The following is a 19455-nucleotide window of genomic DNA, read 5'->3' on the forward strand; positions in this document are numbered from 1 at the left end:
AATAAAATAAACAATTTTTATTCAGCCGACATACAGCAGTGAACACAGCTAGGCTGCCTACATCCACCGGCCGGCAGAGCGTGGAGAACCAGCACAGAAACACAGCCATAGGGTCTACAACCCGGAGGGCGACCCGGCGAGGATGGACTGTCAGCCAAGTGGAGCAACCAAGTCGGGTGTCAATGCTGCCTTTTATGAAACCAAAGATAAAAACACCACAAAGGAAACAAAACCCCACCCACCCCACCCACCCCCCCACCCCCCGCAAGCCCAGGACCCCCCTCCCTCCCACCCACCCACCCCCTCCGCATCAGCATGACCCTGACATCTAACGAAGCCCACACTCTCAGGGACCCTGCCCCACTCCAAGGGTGTGAGTTTTACAGTGCAATCTATTCGTAAAAGCCTATTACACGACTGCTCTTTGGCACGTATTTTCAAAGCATTACTAGGCACAATTTTACTGTGATTGTTGTTTTATATCTACATAAAACAAAACATACATAAACATAATTAGCTGTATATATCCTCACACGGTCATGCACATATGCATACATAGTAAAAGCCACCAAAATGTAAACGCATAATGAGATAGATTAACAAATATGCAAAAACTGACAAAGAAAACTATGTGCATACATAGACTCTCACACAAGTGGGTACAATAGCTCTTAAATAAAAAATATGCATAAATATGGAAACACAGGTACCAAAACACATAGAGATATACACAGGGGGAGACATAAATCATACTTCTGAACTCTCCCTCAGTTGGAGTTTATCATCTGCATGGACTCATATTCTCTCTCCAAACAACCAAAGACCCTTATTTATTTATTTATTTATTTATTTTTGATATTTGTAAAGCGCATCATATACCCTCAGGCGTCTTGGCGCTAATAAAACCAGTTATTTGTGATAATTAGCGTGAGGAAGGAGCAGTTATTGATCGACCCTCATAAACTTCAGTGAGATCAACTGCTCTGAAAACTGTGTTCACCCTTTCCCTCTCCAACATCTTCAATAAATCAACCATCCAAAACACTCAATTGCACCTCCCTTGAAGTCCTAAAAGATTGAGAGGTAGGTATTAATGTAGAAAAGATGAAGGACGAACATAGGTGTGTCATGTAGCACTATTTCGTATATACAATTAAAAAAACTTTCGGTGCTATTAAATCACGAAACCACTCCTTTGCTTTCGACACAAGCTTGACCGATTGGTTTGCCAATGTTTGTTTATATTACAGGAGGGCTGACAGAAAGCTGCACTGTCAAGTCAGACATTAAAAAACTGGAAGAAAAGCGTCAGGTTTCGCTCACCTCACTATAGTCTTCAGCTGTTGCATGAGGACTGGCGTCATCCAGAGAGACCACACCTAGACTGCTCTGAATGTTTTCCAATATGGTTAGATTCTTTGGATCCAGACTGATCAAATATTCCCGGATCTTAAATAAATTAAAATAATATCATAACACAGTTCTGAATTTGGCAAGCCATGATGAAGCCAAACAAGACACAGCAACTCGTTTTTTAAATCATTTGCACAGTAAGACATGTTTGTATACAATGCTTTCATCTCATTTCCAAAAAGGGCTGGAGAGCAGTGGATAGATGTTGTTTGTGAGAAACATATTATTATGGAGAGATGCTTTGAGATCATTCTAACCTTGGCCCAGCGTGTTCTCTCTTCACTTGTTAGGGCTCCCACTCCTGGTCCAGGGGGCTCATTGTGGCACTTCTTATGGATGTAATCAAGTTGCCTTAAAAATATTAACAAAAGACACATTCAGGCTGAGAGACAATTACATTACATTTGTGCTACAAAAAAGTCAAGTGAAGCCAGTAAGGACGTTGATTGGGAGAATTAAAAAAGAACAGCTATATCTACATACACTTACAGCCTCATCATCACAATACTGGTGGTAAATATTACATGGGGCACTGACTTTACACCCAATTTCAAACTGGTCCACAATACTTGGTTGACCAGATAGTCCCTTATCAGTGGTCAAGAACTCTTCATTCATCTATTGCCCTGAGGATAGTAATCCCGCAAACAAAAAAGAAGATGAGTGGTGGTACCTCCTTCTCCTTTCTTGCCACCAGGGACTCAAATCCTCTTCCTCCTCATCTTCATGCTACGAAGGATGTACTTGCTTTTAAACACAATCTTAAGACTTGGCTTTTTGATGTGGCTTATCAGTAACGAAGTTAGCAAAACGGTCACGGAATTTAGCTAGGGCATGGACGCTCATTGAGTAGCTGTCGGCTCTATCAATCTCTATGATTTCTCGGTCGTAGGTTTTTGCCCGTACACATTCTTCCACGTAGTATCTGCAGGGATTGGCCCAGCCAAAGGAGTGCACAAAGGGGAACACTGTGATGTGATATCCAGCAGAAGCTCTGTTATTGCAAGCTATTCTACGCTTTATAGGGGAAAACTCAGACTCTGCAACCAAACCTGGCTTCATACTAGTAGTAGCAGTAGTTCTCCCTGATGGCGTTTGCACAAGAGTGCCTAAGTGGCACCAGTGAAGCTACAGCTCAATGAATGACTAATCACTGATGCTATAAGCTTACTGAATCAAAACACGAGGGGAACCTGTTAAGATTCCACCAAGCTGCACATCCATATGCTTTAATTAATCAAATGAATTAAATTCATCTCATTTACTCCTATATTTTCCCAAATTTTCACACTTGCCTTTAATCCTTTTTATTTCAGTTTTTTTTCAATCCATTTTACTCATTTTAGTTTTGTTACGATGATGTTCACACAAACACAGGAGCACCGTGGAATTCCAAATGTCAAGATTTATTAAAAGTAACCCAATGCATTTCGGGATCACAGTCCCTTCGTCAGGGGAATCTAAAATACTAAAGGATTTGATTTTACAAAATGCTAACAGTACTACTATATTAATGTTGAACTTCCAATTCATCTAGCAATTCATTTTCTCTCATTTTACTCTGCAATCTTTACATCAATGTACCGTTAGTACCCAATAAATACAGCATTGCAACATGTGTTTAAAGAAACTATGTTTAAAGAAACTATTTCCAAAGTATTAAGTAACAACCCTTCAGCCAAAGCAACCTAATATTTAACTAGTATTTATGTCTGAATCAGTGGGTTGAATCAACTTTACCTTCCCCTTAATTCATCATGATGCTTACCGTGACATGAGCCGTAATCCGTCCTTCATTATTTTAAAAAATAACCAAACTTTCGGGGTACCCATTTCCTTAGTGAACAGTAAAATTAAATGAGAGAAAATGAATTGCTAGATGAATTGGAAGTCCAACATCAATATAGTAGTAATGTTAGCATTTTGGGAACCTCAAGTTCCAATCTGCAGAAATGTTCGATTTGCCTGGGAGGAATTTGTCCAAAGTTTTTTTGCTAAATTCAAGAGGTCTGCTGATTTTGTGCCTCCCAGCCGATTTATTTATGCTACAGTGGACATATATGGTCCATCTTTAAGATGACTGATCTGCCGTGGAGAGAATGTTTGAAGCTCAATAATGCGTAAAGACTAGCTGTCAGTTCTAAATAATTTATATGGTGAAAAGATTCCTCTTGCGACCAGATACCGCCCGAAATCTGATTGAGAAGGCAAGCTCCCCAGCCGTAAAGGCTCACATTTGATTCTAAAATAAATTCTGGAACAGAACTGAAGATTGCTTTGGCATTCCAGGTGTCTAGGTTCTCTAGCCACCAGGTTAGTTCTGATTTTGCTTCTTGGTCCAGTATAATGTGATCTCTGATACCAAAGACTTGACCTGAGGGCTCTCGCTTCTAATCCTATAAGAGCCCGATAGTTTAGGGGTCCAGGGAAGATGGCTTGGATGGAAGAGGGGAGGAGGCCTAGAAGTCTGGCTAGTTCCCTTAGAGTAAGGTCATTTTGTTTCAAGGCATGTCTTATTTCTTTTCTGATCTTGGTTATATTCTTTGAAGGAAGTAAGAGCAGACACTTTGTTGTGTTCAGGGTGAAGCCTAGGAATTCCAGTGTTCTGGAGGGAAACAAAATTGATTTCTCTTTGTTTATAATGAAGCCTAAGCTTTCTATAAGGTCCATTACAGTCTTCAGATCTCGGAGTAACTGAGAATGGTCTTGGGGCATTATAAGGATGTCGTCTAGGTATGAGATCAGGCGAATACCTCTTGCTCTCAAGGATAAGGTGATAACTCTCATGACCTTGGTGAAGCGCCAAGGGGCGGAGGAAAGGCCGAATGGTAGGGCCTGAAACTGGTACAGGTGGTTTTTCCACCTGAACTGAAGGAAGGGTTGATGGGTTTTGACCAGCGGGATGGTAAAGTATGCATCTTTTAGGAATAGTTTGACTAGCTAATCTCTCTTTAAAAGCAGATCCCTCAGGAGATGTATGCCTTCCATCTTGAAATGCCTGTAGACCAGGTACTTGTTCAATTCTCTCAAATTTATAACGGGTCACCAGCCCTTGTCCTTTCCTATGAGAAAGAGTGTACTTAAGAAGGTTAACGTTTCTAATGGGTCTTCTATTATTGCGCCTTTCTGAAGCATAGAGGATATTTCTTCCTCTATTATCTTTTGTTGATCTAGAGGGAGTGGTATGTCTATGGGGAAAAAAGACGTAAAGGTGTCTCTACAAAGTCTATCTTGAATCCCTTGATGGTGTTCAGAGCCAAGAGGCCTTGAGTGATTAACTTCCAATTCTGATAGAAGAATCTGAGACTGCCTCCCACCTTTTGGGGGGAAGAAGGAGTAGAAAGAAGAAGTAAAGTACTCACTCTGGGATTTGATGCTGTTGGTTGATCCAAAAGATCTAAAGCCTCTGTTACAGGTGCCTCTCCCTCTATGGGGGAAGAATTGAGGGTTGGTATCCTCTTCCATATTCATGAAATATTGATAAGGGCCTTTGGTTGAAGCGGCCGGAAGAAAGGCCCATTCTTCCGGTCTGTTAAAAAATGTTAGGAGTAAAGACTCTCTTCATGTTCTGTTGTGCCTTATTCAGGGCTGTAAACGTGGAAACATACTTTCCCAATGACTTAATCAGATCTTCGCCGAAGAGTAACCTTTTGGGGTTCTTAGAGGGTTCCCTGTCAGCTATATCACTCAGCTTAGGGTTCATTTTGGTTAATACAACTCTCCTTCTTTCGGCATTGAGGCTGGCATTGGTGTTCAATGCTCTTTGGCTCCAACCCCTGATTAAATCCATGTCTAGTGGTGTGCCACTAGTGTGGCTTTCCTCAGCCGTGTCAATGATTCTGGCAAGTGGACCCAAGACATCGAGGAGACGGTCTTGGCATCCTTTGAAGGATCTTTCCATTCCCTTTCTCGGGCCTCTGCCGAGCTTAAAGAGGAATTTAATTAATTCTGGGTCAAGGTTAGGGGTTTGGCATGTTTAGTCCTCTATTGAGGATCTAGGGAATTCACCTTTGAGGATTCTGCGTGTATCGCTTTCCAAAAGATTCCTTAACTATTTCTTTATAAATTTGCCCACATGTTCCTGTGGCCACCACTCCGAGCTTCTCGGGTGTTTAAGGTAAAGTGGGGAGAACATTTCCTCTCCCAGAGGGTTGAGAATGCTGTCTTTAGAGGTGGATGGGAGTTCCTCCTCTGTTGGCTATAAAACTATTGGTCGTCATTATCGTCCAAGTCAAGGACGTATTCATCAAGGATATCTAAAGCCTCATCATCCTAAAAAACGTTATCTCCCATTTCATTTTGAGCACCAAGAGGTTTTGTGCCACTAGGGACACCCAGATTTTTTGTGCTGCTAAGGACACCATGGTATGTCGGGCCGCTAAGGACACCCAGGGAGTTTGAGGCGCCAGGGCCTCCATTAATTGTTGAGGTGCTAAGACCTCCTGAGTTACACAAGGTGCTAGGACCTCCCAATGTGCACCTGGGGGTAGGATAATCAATATTCTTACTGTTCTTTTGTCTCTTCCCCCTTATTTGAGCGAGGTCATCAGAGGAGTGGGCGTCTTGAATCCCTGAAACCTCGTACTCCTCGGTAGGGAGAGAACTCTTAGAGGTCATAACTTGGGTCAGGGTCCCAAGCACGCAGGACCTCATTTCATTGTGGATGTTTTTTTAAAGGCTTCATTGTCCATACTAGAGAAAGGGGCAATGGCATCATCTGAATCAATAGCAGACATTATGTGAATAAAAAGCTCTTAATTTGTTGTTAAATAGGTATAATGGATTAACCAATTTTTTTTTTTTTTAGGGAAGGAAGGAATATATTTTGAAATGGACCCTTTAACCTTTTTATATATATATATATATATATATATATATATATATATATGTATAAGCAAATGTCCCAATAGTGAGAGGAGCTCTATAGCTGGTGCCGGCGGCGAGGTTCAGGACACCCTCGCAGGATACCTCTCAGCAAAATTGTTTCAATATAAAAAGAAACACGCCGCACACTACTCCATAGGTTAGATTCTTTAGTTTATTTTCTGTAGGATCCCCACCTACGCGTTTCGGACAACAATCTGTCCCTGGTCACGGTACAAACATTAGTCCATCATTGCTTTCCATATTTTATACCTGTAGTCACCACTTAGCAATTAGGGTGCATTGTGGGCACAGTAGTTTTAATGGATTGGTTTAATTCCAAATCATGCAAAGTGAAAGCCGGATCCCAGCATTTTCACGACACAAATAATGCTCACTGAGTTAAATTAAATGATGCATAGCCATGACGCTAATTAGGGTCCTGGGACTGTTATGATGTGGCTGTTTTTGCTCACATCTGAAAGCGCCAATTACATATGCATTTTAAATTCAGTAGTGGACTGAGTGTCCTAGTTGTCAATAACGGCTGAGTGCCTGTGAGTATTCATTGAGTCGCTACATGCTGTAGATCAACAGTGATCACGATGCATGAGTAATTAAAATCAAAATCTTTTACTGCTTGTCACAAATATTGAATTCAAGGTGCTAGGCTTGATAAATACAGAAACTTGTTTTTACTACAATCTTTCATTTCTTCATATCCCACGAGAATTATGGACTACAGTAATTGTTTAGTCAAAAGGCTTTTGATACAGGAAAAAAACTTATAAATGTACATAAAGTTCCTCATCGGCGTTGAGACCCCAGGGGCTTCTTGTTTTGAATCTAATTATTAATTTAGACTCAAAAGCTTTCTCAAGTTAGTTATTCTATCACCACCTCTCTCATTCTCGCCAACCAATGCTATTCCTGAATACTTCATATCTTTCCAGGTTTTTCCTGGATGTGAGTTCAGGTGTTTCGCTGTTGCGTAGGTTTGGTCATTGTTCTGGATTGCTCTTGTATGTTCAAGAATTCTCTTCTTTAAAGGGCAAATTGTCGAACCAATATACTTCTTTCCACAGAAACATTGAATTAGATATACTACAAATTGTGAGTCACAAGTGATTTTGTTCCGGATATCGAAAGTCCTGCCCCTGGGATCAGTGAGTGATTTCAAGTTTCGGCCAATCTTACAAGCTTTACATGTCATGCATTTGCTGAAGCCCAATTGTCTCTTTTCCAACCAACTTTGAGTTCTTATTTGTTTGAAGTGGCTGTTGACTAGGGTATCTCGGATTGATGGAGCTTTGCGATATGTTACAAGTGGATTATCGCCGATTAGGCTGCCTATATCATTGTCTTTCTTTAACACATTCCAGTATTTTTGCAGGATTCGCTTGATGTTGTAGCTTTCCTTTGAGTATGTTAATACTAATCGCGGTTGATCATTTCCTTCATTATGTTCAATTGGACTCTGTTTAGTTATCAGTGTTTCTGCTCTGGTCTTGGCTCTCGCTTTTTGTTCTCCTTTGATTATGTCAGCATGTTTGTATCCACGCTCGGAGAATCGATTTTTTGTCTCTTTAAATTTGTTCTCCATTTCGGTTTCTTCCGAGCAGTTCCTTTTCATTCTAATAAATTCCCCATAAGGGATGCTCTTTTTTAGTGAGGTGGGATGGAAGCTACTTCCATGTAAAACGCTATTTGTTGAGGTTGCTTTTCTGAATACAGTTGTTTCCAGTCTGTTATTTTTGACATAGACTTTGGTATCAAGAAATTCTATTTCTTCTTTCTGTATATTTGACGTAAACTGTAGTCCAACTTCATTCTCATTGAGGATTGCAATGTATTCCACCAGTTTCTGTTTGGTTCCCTTCCAGAGGAGGAACAGGTCGTCTATAAATCTTAGCCATATAACCACGTCCGTGGTATATGGCTCGTTTTCTTCTCTCCAAGCTATGTGTTTCTCCCACCATCCCATGGTGAGATTCGCATAGCTCGGAGAGAAAGAAACACCCATGGCACATCCGCAGGTTTGTCTGTATACTTTTTTGTCAAAGGTAAAAACGTTATTGTCTAGGCAGAAGGTCATCATATCAATTACCATGTTGGTATGCCGCAGTTCTGATATTGGTCTCTGACCCAGAAAGTACTTAGTAGCTGTTAGTCCAATGTCCCGCTGGATAGAAGTGTATAGCGAGACAACATCTATTGTTGCTAGCCAGTAATCAGGTTGCCAGTTCACTCCCATGATGATTCTCAGGAAGCCCCAAGTATCTTTAATGTAGGAGCTTAAAGTAGGAACAAGGGGTGCCAGAAAGTAGTCCACATATGAAGATACATTTTCACACAATGAGCCACAGCTTGATATTATTGGGCGGGCAGGTGGTTTCACTAAAGTCTTATGTATTTTCGGGAGAAAATATATCGTTGGCATTATTGGATGTGTAGTTGTTAGAAACTTTTTTTCTTCCATGCTTAGAAGGCCATTTTCTTGCCACGTTTGTATGCATGAATGCAATTTGTGCATCATAATTGCCGTTGGATTCTCCCGCAAGACTTCATAGTTATTGGCATTGTTTAATTGGCGATGAGCTTCTTCCACGTAGTCTCTTTTATTCTGTATCACGATATTACCTCCCTTGTCCGCTGGTTTTATTTCTATCAAGGCATTGGACTGGAGATTTTTTAGAGCTATACGTTCCTTTTTTGTAACGTTTTCCTTTTTGGTATTGATCATGTTATTCATAGTTTCTAGTTCCGCCACAACTAGATCGTGAAAGACATCTATGCGATTGCCTGGATGAAGTACAGGACAGAATTTCGATTTACTCTGCAGAGTAGTTTTGGGACGTGTTCCAATTTCATGACCCATTTGGGAGAGTATTTGAGTGTTGGTCAATTCAGTTGGGTCCATTTGGTGTGCTAGTTCATAAGCTGTTCGTAAGCTGTTTGCATCCGCTACTGCCATTATTTCAGATTCATTGTTGTGAGGTTGCTCACTAGCTGTAATTGTAGGGTCTGCACGCTTATTTTTTGAAAAGAATTTTTTAAGTTTCAATTTGCGCACATATTTGTATAAGTCGATCCGTGTTTCGACCTGATCCTGATGTTTGTCTGGACAAAAAGATAGTCCTTTACTCAATAAAGTTTCCTCCGGTTTGGTTAAGGTGTAGTCTGATAGGTTGATTATCAGTTTGGGGTCTGTTTTTGATGTTTTCTCTACTTTTTGACTGCCCTGTTTCGGAGAGGATATCTTTGATTTTTTTCCTCTCCGGGTTTTCCTCCTTGGGTGGGGTTTGCCATTCGTCCCCTTCCACCTCCTCTCACTGATATGATGCCGCGACCCCTTCCCCTTGGTTTTGGGGTTTGTTGATCTCTGTGGAGCATTTCTAGCTCCTCTCCAAAAGTAAGTCTTTTTGGCGGCACTCTGTTTTGATCTCCTTCGCTCACTTCAGACTCTGTTTCACTCACAGTGGTATCATATTGTGCGTTTCCTGATGCCGCATTTGGCTGTTTCAATGCGTCAAAGCGTTTTGCAAAGGTAAATATCGTGCCATTCGCGAAGTCAGCCTCATCACGTTTAAATTTCCGCTGTTTGCGTTCCTGGATTTCGTTGTCATGCCTATCCAGGTTTTTATCCATGTTTTTATGTAAATTGTTGACAATTTCTTCATCTTCCCCTGTTGCTTGTATTTGGTCCTCCAACTCTTTTATTTTGATATGTAGGTTGTCAATATCAATTCTGGCATGTTTCAGTATAATTAAGATCATTTTTCTAGAACAGTCCATATTGTTTAGCCCCCACTCCTCCAGCATTTCTCGGCTGGTGTCCGGATGGTTAGGTAGGGTGAATATACGTAGTCCTCTAGGAACTAAACCAAGTTCTGTATACTTATCCAAGGTCAGAATTTCCCAGCTTTTGGAGATTTCTTTTCTCTGTAATTTTTCAAGTTGCTGGAATAGTTGTTTCGTTGTTGGTTTTGCGTTGGCGCCAGTTGTATTTTTACTCGCTGTTTGGTTGGACCCTGCAGCGCTTTTGGAAAAGATGTTTTCCGCTTTTTCTGCACGTTTTGCTGTTCTTTGTTCCATAGTGAGAGAGAACGGTGTTTAGGATACTTTGTAGAAGTAATTTATTCAAATGTGACTTTTATCTTTAACTTCGTGACATATGTTTGTTTTGGGGGGAATTTGTGCCGATTTTAAACTTCACGGAACATCTATGTTCCTCCCTCTTCAGAAAATGTTGTTAACCCAGGAGTAAGTGAATCGCTGTTCCCAATGTTGAGAACAGGCACAATAATACGCTTCAATCGTTTGTCAGCGTTTATTGTTTCTCTCGCTGCAGCTTCTGAGCACACATCCACGTTGCACACAATGCCTGTCACTTACCGGGAGTCTCCCGTAGCTGGTGGTGCCCTCCGACACATCCAGTCGGCGCTCGACCGGTGACAGTGCAGGTCACTTTCGTCTGTGTGTCTCTCGTTGGCTCCGCTTGGAAAAGGAAACCCTTCGGAAACAAATCAGATCCCGTTGTAGTTCGCCGTTCGTGTTGGCAGGATCTTTGTAATCCACAAGGGGTTTTCAAAAATATCGATCGGTTTCACCAGACAAGCGAAGCAGTGAAGCTGGGCTCCCTCTCACGGAAAGTTCATGTATAAGCAAATGTCCCAATAGTGAGAGGAGCTCTATAGCTGGTGCCGGCGGCGAGGTTCAGGACACCCTCGCAGGATACCTCTCAGCAAAATTGTTTCAATATAAAAAGAAACACGCCGCACACTACTCCATAGGTTAGATTCTTTAGTTTATTTTCTGTAGGATCCCCACCTACGCGTTTCGGACAACAATCTGTCCCTGGTCACGGTACAAACATTAGTCCATCATTGCTTTCCATATTTTATACCTGTAGTCACCACTTAGCAATTAGGGTGCATTGTGGGCACAGTAGTTTTAATGGATTGGTTTAATTCCAAATCATGCAAAGTGAAAGCCGGATCCCAGCATTTTCACGACACAAATAATGCTCACTGAGTTAAATTAAATGATGCATAGCCATGACGCTAATTAGGGTCCTGGGACTGTTATGATGTGGCTGTTTTTGCTCACATCTGAAAGCGCCAATTACATATGCATTTTAAATTCAGTAGTGGAAGGGTTTCCTTTTCCAAGCGGAGCCAACGAGAGACACACAGACGAAAGTGACCTGCACTGTCACCGGTCGAGCGCCGACTGGATGTGTCGGAGGGCACCACCAGCTACGGGAGACTCCCGGTAAGTGACAGGCATTGTGTGCAACGTGGATGTGTGCTCAGAAGCTGCAGCGAGAGAAACAATAAACGCTGACAAACGATTGAAGCGTATTATTGTGCCTGTTCTCAACATTGGGAACAGCGATTCACTTACTCCTGGGTTAACAACATTTTCTGAAGAGGGAGGAACATAGATGTTCCGTGAAGTTTAAAATCGGCACAAATTCCCCCCAAAACAAACATATGTCACGAAGTTAAAGATAAAAGTCACATTTGAATAAATTACTTCTACAAAGTATCCCAAACACCGTTCTCTCTCACTATGGAACAAAGAACAGCAAAACGTGCAGAAAAAGCGGAAAACATCTTTTCCAAAAGCGCTGCAGGGTCCAACCAAACAGCGAGTAAAAATACAACTGGCGCCAACGCAAAACCAACAACGAAACAACTATTCCAGCAACTTGAAAAATTACAGAGAAAAGAAATCTCCAAAAGCTGGGAAATTCTGACCTTGGATAAGTATTCAGAACTTGGTTTAGTTCCTAGAGGACTACGTATATTCACCCTACCTAACCATCCGGACACCAGCCGAGAAATGCTGGAGGAGTGGGGGCTAAACAATATGGACTGTTCTAGAAAAATGATCTTAATTATACTGAAACATGCCAGAATTGATATTGACAACCTACATATCAAAATAAAAGAGTTGGAGGACCAAATACAAGCAACAGGGGAAGATGAAGAAATTGTCAACAATTTACGTAAAAACATGGATAAAAACCTGGATAGGCATGACAACGAAATCCAGGAACGCAAACAGCGGAAATTTAAACGTGATGAGGCTGACTTCGCGAATGGCACGATATTTACCTTTGCAAAACGCTTTGACGCATTGAAACAGCCAAATGCGGCATCAGGAAACGCACAATATGATACCACTGTGAGTGAAACAGAGTCTGAAGTGAGCGAAGGAGAACAAAACAGAGTGCCGCCAAAAAGACTTACTTTTGGAGAGGAGCTAGAAATGCTCCACAGAGATCAACAAACCCCAAAACCAAGGGGAAGGGGTCGCGGCAACATATCAGTGAGAGGAGGTGGAAGGGGACGAATGGCAAACCCCACCCAAGGAGGAAAACCCGGAGAGGAAAAAAATCAAAGATATCCTCTCCGAAACAGGGCAGTCAAAAAGTAGAGAAAACATCAAAAACAGACCCCAAACTGATAATCAACCTATCAGACTACACCTTAACCAAACCGGAGGAAACTTTATTGAGTAAAGGACTATCTTTTTGTCCAGACAAACATCAGGATCAGGTCGAAACACGGATCGACTTATACAAATATGTGCGCAAATTTAAACTTAAAAAATTCTTTTTAAAAAATAAGCGTGCAGACCCTACAATTACAGCTAGTGAGCAACCTCACAACAATGAATCTGAAATAATGGCAGTAGCGGATGCAAACAGCTTACGAACAGCTTATGAACTAGCACACCAAATGGACCCAACTGAATTGACCAACACTCAAATACTCTCCCAAATGGGTCATGAAATTGGAACACGTCTCAAAACTACTCTGCAGAGTAAATCGAAATTCTGTCCTGTACTTCATCCAGGCAATCGCATAGATGTCTTTCACGATCTAGTTGTGGCGGAACTAGAAACTATGAATAACATGATCAATACCAAAAAGGAAAACGTTACAAAAAAGGAACGTATAGCTCTAAAAAATCTCCAGTCCAATGCCTTGATAGAAATAAAACCAGCGGACAAGGGAGGTAATATCGTGATACAGAATAAAAGAGACTACGTGGAAGAAGCTCATCGCCAATTAAACAATGCCAATAACTATGAAGTCTTGCGGGAGAATCCAACGGCAATTATGATGCACAAATTGCATTCATGCATACAAACGTGGCAAGAAAATGGCCTTCTAAGCATGGAAGAAAAAAAGTTTCTAACAACTACACATCCAATAATGCCAACGATATATTTTCTCCCGAAAATACATAAGACTTTAGTGAAACCACCTGCCCGCCCAATAATATCAAGCTGTGGCTCATTGTGTGAAAATGTATCTTCATATGTGGACTACTTTCTGGCACCCCTTGTTCCTAGTTTAAGCTCCTACATTAAAGATACTGGGGACTTCCTGAGAATCATCATGGGAGTGAACTGGCAACCTGATTACTGGCTAGCAACAATAGATGTTGTCTCGCTATACACTTCTATCCAGCGGGACATTGGACTAACAGCTACTAAGTACTTTCTGGGTCAGAGACCAATATCAGAACTGCGGCATACCAACATGGTAATTGATATGATGACCTTCTGCCTAGACAATAACGTTTTTACCTTTGACAAAAAAGTATACAGACAAACCTGCGGATGTGCCATGGGTGTTTCTTTCTCTCCGAGCTATGCGAATCTCACCATGGGATGGTGGGAGAAACACATAGCTTGGAGAGAAGAAAACGAGCCATATACCACGGACGTGGTTATATGGCTAAGATTTATAGACGACCTGTTCCTCCTCTGGAAGGGAACCAAACAGAAACTGGTGGAATACATTGCAATCCTCAATGAGAATGAAGTTGGACTACAGTTTACGTCAAATATACAGAAAGAAGAAATAGAATTTCTTGATACCAAAGTCTATGTCAAAAATAACAGACTGGAAACAACTGTATTCAGAAAAGCAACCTCAACAAATAGCGTTTTACATGGAAGTAGCTTCCATCCCACCTCACTAAAAAAGAGCATCCCTTATGGGGAATTTATTAGAATGAAAAGGAACTGCTCGGAAGAAACCGAAATGGAGAACAAATTTAAAGAGACAAAAAATCGATTCTCCGAGCGTGGATACAAACATGCTGACATAATCAAAGGAGAACAAAAAGCGAGAGCCAAGACCAGAGCAGAAACACTGATAACTAAACAGAGTCCAATTGAACATAATGAAGGAAATGATCAACCGCGATTAGTATTAACATACTCAAAGGAAAGCTACAACATCAAGCGAATCCTGCAAAAATACTGGAATGTGTTAAAGAAAGACAATGATATAGGCAGCCTAATCGGTGATAATCCACTTGTAACATATCGCAAAGCTCCATCAATCCGAGATACCCTAGTCAACAGCCACTTCAAACAAATAAGAACTCAAAGTTGGTTGGAAAAGAGACAATTGGGCTTCAGCAAATGCATGACATGTAAAGCTTGTAAGATTGTCCGAAACTTGAAATCACTCACTGATCCCAGGGGCAGGACTTTCGATATCCGGAACAAAATCACTTGTGACTCACAATTTGTAGTATATCTAATTCAATGTTTCTGTGGAAAGAAGTATATTGGTTCGACAATTTGCCCTTTAAAGAAGAGAATTCTTGAACATACAAGAGCAATCCAGAACAATGACCAAACCTACGCAACAGCGAAACACCTGAACTCACATCCAGGAAAAACCTGGAAAGATATGAAGTATTCAGGAATAGCATTGGTTGGCGAGAATGAGAGAGGTGGTGATAGAATAACTAACTTGAGAAGGCTTGAGTCTAAATTAATAATTAGATTCAAAACAAGAAGCCCCTGGGGTCTCAACGCCGATGAGGAACTTTATGTACATTTATAAGTTTTTTTCCTGTATCAAAAGCCTTTTGACTAAACAATTACTGTAGTCCATAATTCTCGTGGGATATGAAGAAATGAAAGATTGTAGTAAAAACAAGTTTCTGTATTTATCAAGCCTAGCACCTTGAATTCAATATTTGTGACAAGCAGTAAAAGATTTTGATTTTAATTACTCATGCATCGTGATCACTGTTGATCTACAGCATGTAGCGACTCAATGAATACTCACAGGCACTCAGCCGTTATTGACAACTAGGACACTCAGTCCACTACTGAATTTAAAATGCATATGTAATTGGCGCTTTCAGATGTGAGCAAAAACAGCCACATCATAACAGTCCCAGGACCCTAATTAGCGTCATGGCTATGCATCATTTAATTTAACTCAGTGAGCATTATTTGTGTCGTGAAAATGCTGGGATCCGGCTTTCACTTTGCATGATTTGGAATTAAACCAATCCATTAAAACTACTGTGCCCACAATGCACCCTAATTGCTAAGTGGTGACTACAGGTATAAAATATGGAAAGCAATGATGGACTAATGTTTGTACCGTGACCAGGGACAGATTGTTGTCCGAAACGCGTAGGTGGGGATCCTACAGAAAATAAACTAAAGAATCTAACCTTTGGAGTAGTGTGCGGCGTGTTTCTTTTTATGTTGAAACAATTTTGCTGAGAGATATATATATATATATATATATATTTTTTTTTTTTTTCAATTGGGAAAGAAGGAATATATAGTGGAATGGAGCCCTCTTTTTTATAATAAGGAGGTGTTAAATATTGGCAAAGGAATAATATTTAAAACTTGCGCTTGAGATGAGGGTGGCAGCAGCTGCTGCCAGTTTCCATGGAGACCGCCTGGCTCAGGCTTCGTGTGAAGCCCAAACGAGAGGAGTGTTAAGAATAAAGGCCCCTGGCTATGTGCTCACGGTGCCTAGCCGCTGCCAAGGGGTTCTCTTCTAACTTGTTTCGTACACGCTACGAAAGGAGCCTGTGCTCCAATGCCTTTTGCTCTGTTTTCAAGCGAGTGGGGCACATGGGGCGGAATAAAGGAAGGACCGTTAAGGACCGGAAAGGGAGCGGGATCGGGTAAGAAATCCCGAGCGCTCATAATGATTTTTAGTGAAAAATAGGGGCACCTGAAAGTGAAAGGTTATTAGTGTATATTTAGCAAACAAGGCAAACTAGGTGATAATGGGTAATTAGGGTGAGCTGATACATGAGAAAAGGGAGGAAGAGCTCCAATGCTAAAAGGGGGGAAGGGAGGTGAGATCTCAGTAAATTGGAGATCAGTAAGTAGGTGTAAGGGGTGTGGGGAGGAGCCCACTAACAATAGGATGAAAGGATATTAAGATAAGAGATAATTAATAAGATAAGAGATAAAAAGGTTGAACTTATCTGCTCAGAGCTGCATTTAAAAGAGGCAGATTGTTGGTGGCTCATGCCTATTGTATATTTGTTGTGTTCTATTCTGTAACACTTTACTTTGTGATGTATGCGTCTGCTTGGAGACTGCATTAAAAGTATTATGCATAATGTAGCCTCCGTTCTTGTAATGAAATTTTACCCAGTAGCAAGCAGGATTGTCACATAAATCCTCACACTTTGAAGTCAGAGAAATAAAAGTAAACACTAAGCCCCCTTGGAAGACATAGACTGGCATTTGACCTCTTTTTGAATGCACAGCAAATTATGACAAGAAAAGAAGATGAGTTAAAGGCCTCTTCACAGAATTGGAGCCCTCAGAAAGATACTGTAAATGAGGTTTGGCCAATGGAAGAGATAAACTCAAGCTGGACAGCCCACAACAAATAAAACCAGCAAACATAAAGCAAGAAAACGTGAATAACAAACTAAATGCCAATGGTAAGCAACAGGCAGAATGCATTCCCAGGGAAGGTTTTCAAATGTCCCCATATGTCGTTAGCAAACCAGACAGCTGTGCTGTCTTGTAGGCTTCGACATAAAAATGGACCCTCAACCATGCCAACACTACAAACTTGTGCAGAGATTCAAATGATGGATATAGAACGGTCTTTGAAATGTTTATTTTTTCACCCCCTACAGTCTATAATTTGTTTGAAGATCTAATATTGGTGTAGCATGCCCCACCCTTGTAGAGGAGGCACAACACTACCATACTGCAACCTTTATTTTTACAAGGTTCTCAACATTAGTGGAGACCACAAAGTCCATAATCTCACCATTTCATTAAATTCAAAATGTAGAAGCTAATTTTTGTTTGCTCTAAAAGGGATTTGTATAAAAATACGAATGCTATGAGGGTGCAGATCTAATGAACCTGATGAAACTAACTTTCATGGTCAAATAAGTCAATAAAAATAACACCAATTTAAATAACTTACCAACATAGACACTATGCACTAATGTTTACTTTAAAAAGCCCCTTATAGTAATCTTTTGATCATGCACCCGAATCTCATGCCTGAATGGAAGAGGCAGGGTGCCCTTTATGTTAGGTGGACAATGCTACCTCTGCACACCGTAATGTTTCTGCGGTTCTGAGGCAACAGTTAATATTAATGTAAATGTACTGGCAAAACACTCATGATAAGGAACTGTGGGTGCAGCTTGAACAACCTTCGAAGTTCTGGGGGGGTGAGGAAGGATCCTTCATGCAGGGCATCAAAGGTGAACTGTCGGCCCCTGCACATGACCACGAAATGTGATGGGCTGCTTCCTTCCCTCTCTGCAAGGAATAGTGGAAATGTAATTAAGCCATAGTGCCATATAGCAAGTTACAGCATTTACAACAGTTTGCACATTTTTTACATTTTTATTCCTGGCTCTAATGCAACCCAGGTGCATTGCAGAGTAAGTCATATGAATACACAAAATACATGTAAATGCATGAAATAACTGACAACAGCGCATAGGCCTTTCTGTGTGGTGTAAACATCAAAGGCTCAATTATCTGTGGTTGTGGCCTGATAAGGCGGGATAGTGGACATGTTGAGCTAGGGTTCTAGCAAACAATCCCAGACTATTTTTTATTGAACCTGTTGCTGCACTGCTCCAGCAATCCCAAAAGCACCATTGTGCATCTGAAGCAGTCCTGAACCCATGACTTTTTTCTGTCGCTGCTTCCCTGAGTGAATGGCATGACGGTGCCTCCCTTTCACCCTTCATGGCGTCCACCCAGCCGCAGTGAAGGACAGAGCAAGCACTACAGCAGAACTTGCCTAGACAAGAAAAGCGCTGTTGGGTGGAGGGCAGCTGAGGGCCCTTTGCTGGTGAGAACTGACTGCCTGAGCTCAGGACATGACTGAGACACAGGAATCTAGACACACCATTCAGACCTCATGTATAGCGGTGGGCCTTGGGTGCAGGGAGTGGCTAGTAAAGGAGTAATGTGGGTCATGCGCAGAACCGAAATCCAAACTAGGCATATCACTGCGGTGTGAGGTGCCATGACTGATATACACTGTGGCACCCCTAGCGTGTTTTGGAGGCCAGTGGCTCAAGATCAGAAAGTGACACATTTGTTTGTGTTGTGGTAGTTGTGCTATCCTCCCTACCTGCCCAAATGATGGTAAGAGACGCCCCATCCACCTATCACTATCCAACTATTCCTTGCTGCACAGTAAGGCTGGGGCCAATGAAGGCTGCCTGAGCACCCCTGCATCGCAATTTTAGTAGTGATTTGGAATACGATGATCAGCACTTTAAGCAGTAGCAGTTGGAGGCCACAGAGGGGGATAATCCGATGTTCACAACATATTTTCAGGGTGAGCTCCTGAATATGCAGCCCACTATTGTACTCACTGATCCACAGTTTGAAGCTCTAAACCTGAAACCTGCAGTGCCCGTGTGCACATGCTGGGAGGATATGCAGCCAGGACGCATTGACTTAAGCAGCATTTGGCTGGCTCAGACAATTCTGTTCTGCACTACATGACGGGTGAAGGCACATTTCAAGGGACAGAGCTGATGAAGCGGCACATGGTGCAAGCACGGCACACAAACAGCTGAATAATATAGTGTCCTTAGTGCTTGCAAATATCAATGGCAGCCTGAGTAAGTAGTGTCAGATCGGGGGTGGGGAGGTGCATCAATGCTTGTCCAGTGGCCTTCAAATACTGTGGGCTCTCCAAGTTCATAATAGAGACAAAGAGTCAACATGGTGCTTGACAAAGGAAGAAACTTGGTCCATCAGGGCTGACTGGACAGTTCAGCCATTATCATCCAGCCAGCCGAAAAGTTGGGGGCTGCTAGACATATGGCCCAGCCTGGCAAATTCACAGGGGCCACCTTCTCAATGGACATGATAAA

At 41.6% G+C, this 19455-nt stretch overlaps 1 protein-coding gene across 2 annotated transcripts in view; it reads right to left on the reverse strand.

Moving 5' to 3' along the window:
• The window catches only part of LOC147688907 (peroxisomal carnitine O-octanoyltransferase-like), a 633161-nt gene that overhangs the window by 243804 nt on the left and 369902 nt on the right, over positions 1 to 19455 (reverse strand). For both annotated transcript variants that reach the window (XM_086941804.1, XM_086941803.1), the window contains exons 6-8: positions 17764 to 17872; positions 1671 to 1764; positions 1324 to 1449 (exon numbers count right to left, since the gene is read on the reverse strand). In XM_086941804.1, coding sequence (XP_086797930.1) covers positions 1324 to 1449; positions 1671 to 1764; positions 17764 to 17872 — 329 coding nt within the window. The remainder of the gene's footprint in view (positions 1 to 1323; positions 1450 to 1670; positions 1765 to 17763; positions 17873 to 19455) is intronic.

The sequence above is a fragment of the Lissotriton vulgaris genome, chromosome 10 (genome assembly GCF_964263255.1).
Source record: "Lissotriton vulgaris chromosome 10, aLisVul1.2, whole genome shotgun sequence".
Lineage (NCBI taxonomy): Eukaryota > Metazoa > Chordata > Amphibia > Caudata > Salamandridae > Lissotriton > Lissotriton vulgaris.